At 40.6% G+C, this 7,347-nt stretch overlaps 1 protein-coding gene across 1 annotated transcript in view; it reads right to left on the reverse strand.

Annotated features, from left to right (window-relative positions):
* LOC118996431 (sodium/potassium-transporting ATPase subunit alpha-4) overlaps positions 1-2,477 on the reverse strand; it is a 35,414-nt gene extending 32,937 nt beyond the window's left edge. Inside the window, exons 1-3 of the mRNA XM_037059826.1 lie at positions 2,328-2,477; positions 2,127-2,186; positions 391-594 (exon numbers count right to left, since the gene is read on the reverse strand). Of these exons, the coding sequence (XP_036915721.1) occupies positions 391-594; positions 2,127-2,186; positions 2,328-2,477 (414 nt within the window). The remainder of the gene's footprint in view (positions 1-390; positions 595-2,126; positions 2,187-2,327) is intronic.
* Positions 2,478-7,347: the final 4,870 nt, after the last annotated feature.

Raw genomic sequence — 7,347 nt, forward strand, 5'->3', positions numbered from 1 at the left:
CAGGTCCCGTCCAAGAATGCTATTTATGTGGAGCATGGGGGCAGACAGTAAGGGAGATGGGGAGGAAAGAGGTGAAGAGATTAAAATTCTAGAAAAGAGAAAGAGACTGCAAAGTGCTATGAAGGTCATTTGGGAAGAGAATCAAAGGAAAGGAAGTTTCTAGGGGAAACCATGCATCTCAGTGAGCTGAATTAGTAACACCCTCCTGTCTATTTTACTCTTCCAGAGAAAAGACCAAGGAAACCAGAAGGCACTGAGGGCTCCCTTAGAAAGTCCTGAGAGTACTAGAGATTTGGGCCAGAGCACTTCAGGAATGCTAGGGTGCTATGCAGGAGAGTGTCAGGGGCTGAGCAGAGACCGCGCTGTGCAGTAGTAGTTGAATAGACTCACATTATCTTTGGTAGACTGCTCATTGAAATACACCTGGATGCCATAGGCCACAAAGCAGAGAATGGCACCAGCCCACAGGAGGATGGAGAAGCCACCAAACAGTTGTTTACAGAATTTGACCCATTCTGAAGTGGTAGGGGGTGGGGTAAGAGTATTGGGTCCTTCTTGAGTCAGGATTTCCTGTGCCTCTTCAGGGCTAAGGCCCTGTGTGAATAAGAAATAAGAATGGGTAGAAAATCATTAAAAAAGAAATAGCTATAGCAAAGGAGAACCTGGCTTCAAAATTCAAATTTACCATTATAGCCCCAAGAAGGTTCTAGAGATCGATAAATTTCTCTTAGGGTCAGACTCGAAGTTTTTCCTAGATAAGTGGGATTTTAAAATTTGTGTCACAGAAGGGATATCACTGAACATGCTTACACAGGATGAATTTGAACTTATAGATCGACCCACAAACCTTTCTGAACACCTGTCTTGGGCCTGGTACTTTGATAGGGATACCAAAATCAGTAAGAATTGTCCCTATGCTTATGGAGCTCTAGCTCTAGTGGAAATAATTTGTAATACAGAAATAAAGTGCAAGGCTAATGTAATAATGGGACACACTACAGAATGTCGATAACATATGGACTGTTCACAATTTGAGTCTCTTGCTTAGAAATAGGAAAAAATCAGCTAAATACACAAATGCATAGATTCTCACTTTAGCCTTGTGCAAGCGTGTGTACTTTTTCCTCTTAAAGAAAATGATATTAGAACCTACTAAAGTATTATAAAACAAACTCTCTTTAATCCTTGTCAGCCTCTTCCCAACCTCTCACTGAAAAATATACAATTTTAATAAAAACAAGATAAGTGTCTTGTACTCCTTCTTGGTTACCAGAAGAAGCCCCTCCAGCAAAGAAATTCTAAATCTAAGAGGAGATTATATTTTGAAGGCTTGTATTCAAGGTTTTATCTGTAGACATTGAAATAATGGCCTATAGTAGCAGCAGGATAGTAACAGTATAGTAATTACTATTACTATAATAGTATTATAGTAATTACTATAGTATTGCTATAGTAATAGTAATAGTAGTAATGCATGATTTTATTGTTAAACCAGTGCTTTTCAGTGTGGTCTGGGGACATATGGAGTTCCAAGACCCTGTCATGAGGGTCCACATGGTCAAACAATTTTCATAATAATACTAAATTATTGTTTGTCTTTTTCAGTCTCATTCTCGATTGTGCAATGGAATTTTTCAAAGGCTGTATGACACATGATATTACAACAGATTTAATACTGGAAATATATGAGAATTCAGCTGTCTTCTGCTAATAAGCTTGCAAAAATCTAAAATGCTACTAAATTTTTTATTTTGAAAAACAGTTATTTGTTATAAAATTATTTATTCTAATATAAGATGAGTTTACTTTTGTTTTAAAATGAATTCAGAAATAACTTTAAATTTCTCAATTTTAATTTCTAATATGATAATTATGAATGACGCAACCCAAATAAGCCAAGGTCTTTGGGTTCCTTGATAATTAATGAGCATAAGAGTCCTAGGGACAAAAGTATAAGAAGCTCTGCTTTAAAACCATTGTTTTATTCTTTAATTTAATTCTGAGCTCCCTGTGGAAAAGTTAACGTTATTACCTTTGGCCATGTATGTGTAGCCTGTGAAACCTGTCTGGGTGGAGGTTAAGGGTAAGAGTTCTGGTGGCCTCCCTCAGGGAGTTCCTTCACTCACCTTTGTCAGGTCCACGGAATACTTGGTGCTCAGCTCTTCCAAGGTTAATTTGTGATCATTCTGAGGGGATAGAAGAATCATTGAGGGAGGGGTAACGGCCCTGGTTATTTCCAGAGGAGAGGGAGAAACACTTGGGGGAAGATGTTAAAAGGCTGGGGGAACAGAGGGCAACTGCTCAGCATCCATTTTTGGCTTTCTCACCATGACCACTTCTTTCTTCAGGCCTTCCACATCTATATGCTTTTTTTTCTCCTTCACCTTTGTTTTACCCTTTTGTGGCCTCCTTCTATGTCTTGGGCTGAGATACTGCCCATGAGGAGTCACTGTTCCCTTTCCCTCAACAAGTTCCATCGTTGTCCCTCGGTATAGCTAACAGAGTTCAAATGGTGGGAAGAAAACAGAGATGGGGAGTGAGCAAGCAGAAAGGAAGAAGAGATGAGAAAATGAGGGTGACAGAAATGATGTTGTGAGGGAGAAAAGAAGAGAGGAGACAGAACAGTAGAAGAACAAAGTGGTGGGGAGAAATGAGGCAGAGAGAATGTGGAATGGAGAAATTAGGCAGTGAGGAACTGAAGGCAAAGGGGAGATAGGAGAAGAGAACTAAGGGAGAAAACTAAGAGAAGAGTGCAAAGGCCAGAGGAGGGAGATGCCAAGGAAAGAGAGTGACACCATTGAAGGGTGAAGATGTCAGAGGTGGGAGGAGGAAGTTTTAGAAACAGGGAGGGAAGGGTGAGAAGAGCCTGGGGCCCCAGAGAGTTACTAGGAGGTAAAAGGGTGAGGAGTTGGAGTTGTGGAAATGAAGATGAGGGCCTGGGAGAAGAATAGGTGGGTGAGCCTAAGTGATGAAGATGCCACAGGGCACTGAGGAGGTGGGAGTGAGGGGCCAGCTGGGCTTCATGGCATGCTGGGAGTCCCCAGCTCCAGGGTCTGTGGGCACCGTGGCAACAGCCCAAGTCTGCCATCACAATGGCTTCCTGAAAGTTCCATCTGAGAACCCAGAAGTCTCAGTCTCAGTCTCTTTGTGTGACGGTGTTTGGAGTAGGTTCTGCCATGGAGAAAATTTTCTATTTGAGGACAAAACTGGAATAAAAACCTAGTTCGGTACTTAGAGGTACCTTAGAAAGGTGACTCAAAAAGTAAAGCAGGTACTCTGTGTGTAAGCATGCTTTAATGAGATGTACCTCTCCGCAAACATTACACTTTTAGATTTAGGAGATCAGATAGAATATGTCAGATGTTTCTTCAGCTTTTTTTTTTTTTACTTAATCTTTTCATTGACACTATTACAAATGTATTTTCTCATTTTATTTTTCCACATTTTTTTATTTAATTATTTTTCAAGTACAGTTTTCTGTCTATTACTCCCATCCCATCCTACCCCCTGTGCTCCCTCCTCCCTCCAATTTCCACCCTTCTCAGTTGCTGTCCATGTATCCTTTATATATGTTCCTTTAAATCCCGTCCCTATTTCCCCTGACATTCCCTCCCCTCTCCCCTCTGGTCACTGTCAGCATGTTCTCTACTTCAGTGTCTTTGGTTATATTTTGCTTGTTTGTTTGTTTTGCTGTTTAGCTTCCTGTTACAGGTGAGATCATATGGTATTTGTCCTTTAACATCTGGCTTATTTCACTCAGCATAATGTTTTCCAGTTCCATCCATGATGTTGCAAAAGGTAGGAGCTCCTTCTTTCTTTCTGCAGCATAAAATTGCATTGTGTATATGTACCATAGTTTTTTGATCCATTCATTCACTGACGGGCACCTAGGTTGCTTCCAACTCTTGGCTATTGTAAATTGTGCTGCTAAGAATATTGGGGTGCATATGTTCTTTGGGATTGGTGTTTTAGGGTTCTTAGGATACAATCCTAGCAGTGGAATTGCTGGGTCAAAAGGCAAGTCCAATTTTAGTTTTCTTAGAAAATTCCATACTATTTTCCATAGTGGTTGTACCAGTCTGCAATCCCACCAACAGTGGACCAGAGTCCCCTTTTCCCCACACCCCCTCCAACATTTGTTGTTTATTGCTTTGTTTATGATAGCCATTCTCACTGGTGTAAAGTGGTATCTCATTGTGGTTTTAATTTGAATCTCTCTGATAGCAAGCGATATTGTGCAGCTCTTCATGTGTCTCTGGATCCTCTGTAAGTCCTCCTTGCAGAAATGTCTGTTCAAGTTCTATGCCCATTTTTTAATTGGGTTAGTTGTCTTCTTAGAGTGAAGTCGTGTGAGTTCTTTGTATATTTTGGAGATTAAACCTTTATCTGAGGTATCATTGGCAAATATGTTTTCCCATACAGTTGGTTGTCTTTTTATTTTAATGCTATTTTCTTTAGCTGCGCAGAAGCTTTTAACTTTGATGAGATCCCATTTGTTTATTCTTTCCGTTATATTCCTTATTCTAGGGGACATATCAGTAAAAATGTTGCTGCGTGAAATATCTGAGATTTTCCTGCCAATGTTCTCCTCTAGGACTTTAATGGTGTCACAGCTTATATTTAAGTCTTTTATCCACCTTGAATTTATTTTGGTGTATGGTGTAAGTTGGTGCTTGAGTTTCATTTTTTTTGCATGTAGCCGTTCAGTTCTACCAACACCATTTGTTGAAGAGGCTATCTTTACCCTATTTTATGTTACTGCCCCCTTTGTTGAATATTAATTGACTGTAGAGAATTGGGTTTGTTTCTAGGCTCTCTGTTGTATTCCATTTGTCTATGTGCCTGTTTTTATGCAAGTACCAGGCTGTTTTGATTACAGTGGCCTTGTAATACAGTTTGATATCAGGTATCATGATCCCTCCTACTTTGTTCTTTCTTAACATTGCAGCTGCTATTCGGGGTCTTTTCTGGTTCCATATAAATTTTTGAAGTGTTTGTTCTATGTCTGTGAAATATGCCATTGGTACTTTAATAGGTATTGCATTGAATCTGTCAATTGCTTTGGGTAGTATGGACATTTTGATGATGTTAATTCTTCCAATCCTTGAACACGGTATATGTTTCCATTTGTTTGTGTCTTCCTTGATTTCTTTCTTCAGTGTTGTGTAGTTTTCTGCATACAGGTCTTTTGCCTCCTTGGTTAGGTTTATTCCTAGATATTTTATTTTTGTTTTTGCTATATCGAATGGGACTTTTTTCCTGATTTCTGCTTCTGCTGATTCATTGTTAGTATACAAAAATGCCTTTGATTTCTGGATATTGACTTTGTATCCCGCTGTTTTGCCAAATTCATTTATTGGTTCGAGCAGTTTTTTGGTAGAGTCTATAGGATTTTCCATGTACACTATCATGTCAACTGCAAACAATGACAGTTTTTTTCCTCCTTTCCAATTTGAATGCCTTTTATTTCCTTTTCTTGCCTAATCGCTGAGGCTAAAACTTCCAATACTATATTAAACAGAAGTGGTGAAAGTGGGCAACCTTGTCTTGTTCCTGATCTTAGTGGAAAAGCTTTAATTTTTGCCCATTGAGTATGATGTTGGCTGTAGGTCTTTCATATATGGCCTTTATTATATTGAGGAATGCTCCCTCTATTCCCACTTTGCTGAGTACCTTTATCATAAATGGGTGTTGTACCTTATCAAAAGCTTTTTCTGCATCTATTGATGTGGTTTTTGCGTTTGCTTTTGTTTATGTGGTGTATTACATTTACTGATTTGCGGATATTGAACCATCCTTGCATCCCTGGGATGAATCCCACTTGGTTGTGCTGTATGATCTTATTGATGTATTGTTGGATGCAATTTGCCAATATTTTGTTGACAATTTTAGCATCTATTTTCATCAGCGATATTGGCCTGAAGTTTTCTTTCTTTGTTGTGTCTCTATCTGGTTTTGGAATTAGGATGATGCTGGCTTCATAAAAAGGGTTTGGGAGTTTCCCATCATTTTGGATTTTTTGGAATAGTCTGTGAAGAATAGAGGTTAGCTCTTCCTTAAATGCTGTGTAGAATTCTCCTGTGAAACCATCTGGTCCAGGGCTTTCGTGTGATGGGAGTTTTTTGATTACTGCTTCAATTTCATCTACTGTTATTGGTCTGTTCAGGCTTTCTACTTCTTCTTCATTGAGTTTTGGAAGATTATATTTTTCTAGCAATTTGTCCATTTCACCTAGGTTTTCAAATTTCTTTTTTTTGTTTATTTNATGATGTGCCTTGGTGTGTTCCTTCTTGGGTCCAACTTCTTTGGGACTCTCTGAGCTTCCTGGATTTCCTGGAAGTCTATTTCCTTTGCCAGACTGGGGAAGTTCTCCTTTATTATTTGTTCAAATACGTTTTCCACTCGTGGCTGTTTCTTTCCCCCTTCTGGTACCCCTATAATCCGGATGTTGGAACGTTTAAAGATGTGTTGGAGGTTCCTAAGCCTCTCCTCATTTTTTTGAATTCTCATTTCTTCATTCCTTTCTGGTGGGATGTTTTGTTCTTCCTTCTGGTCCATTCCATTGATTTGAGTCCCAGTTTCCTTTCCATCACTATTGGTTTCCTGAACATCTCTCTTCATTTCAGTTAGTTTAGCTTTCATATGTTCCTCTAATTTATGACTATAATCAACCAGTTCTGTAAGCATCCTGATAAACAGTGTCTTGAATTGTGCTTCTGAGAGGCTGGCAATTTCTCGGTCGCTGAGAGTTATTGGCTCTGGGACTTTGAGTTCTTCTTGCACCATCTTTTGGGCTGTTCGTGCCTGTTCCATAGCAGGATCGGAACCCTAAGGTGTTCACTAGCGCAGGGCAACTAAGTCGCTGGGTTGTGACATTGTATGTGGGGGCGGGGTCAAAGAGGAACAATGGCATCCTGCCTGCCGCCTGCCACCTCGGCCCCCACCAGGGCCGCAGCTGCCACCATCACCGGGCCCACGTATTTCGTCCCACTGCACTCGAGTGTGCCACCGCAGTCAGCCCTCGCCCCCTGGGGCCTGCGTGGTCCGTCTCACTGTGCGTGAATGTGGGACCTCGGTCAGTCTGCCCCACATCCTGACTGGGTCTGGGCCACTTGCGTGCCTAGGTCGGGGGATCTGTCCTGCCCGACCCTGCTCGCTGCTGGCTCCACCCCTCTTACCGTTCACATTGAACAGTTAGATGTAGTCGGACTTCCCTGTAATTCAATTTTCTGTTTTTTGGCTGTCTTTGGTCTCCAGACCTTTGTTGTATTCAAAGTTGGTTGTGGGAGAAGGCACAGTGTTTCCACCTATGCCTCCATCTTGGTGGAAGATCTCGGTTTTCAAATT

Source organism: Sturnira hondurensis, unplaced genomic scaffold (assembly GCF_014824575.4).
Source record: "Sturnira hondurensis isolate 20B ecotype Veracruz unplaced genomic scaffold, ASM1482457v3 Scaffold0011299, whole genome shotgun sequence".
NCBI lineage: Eukaryota > Metazoa > Chordata > Mammalia > Chiroptera > Phyllostomidae > Sturnira > Sturnira hondurensis.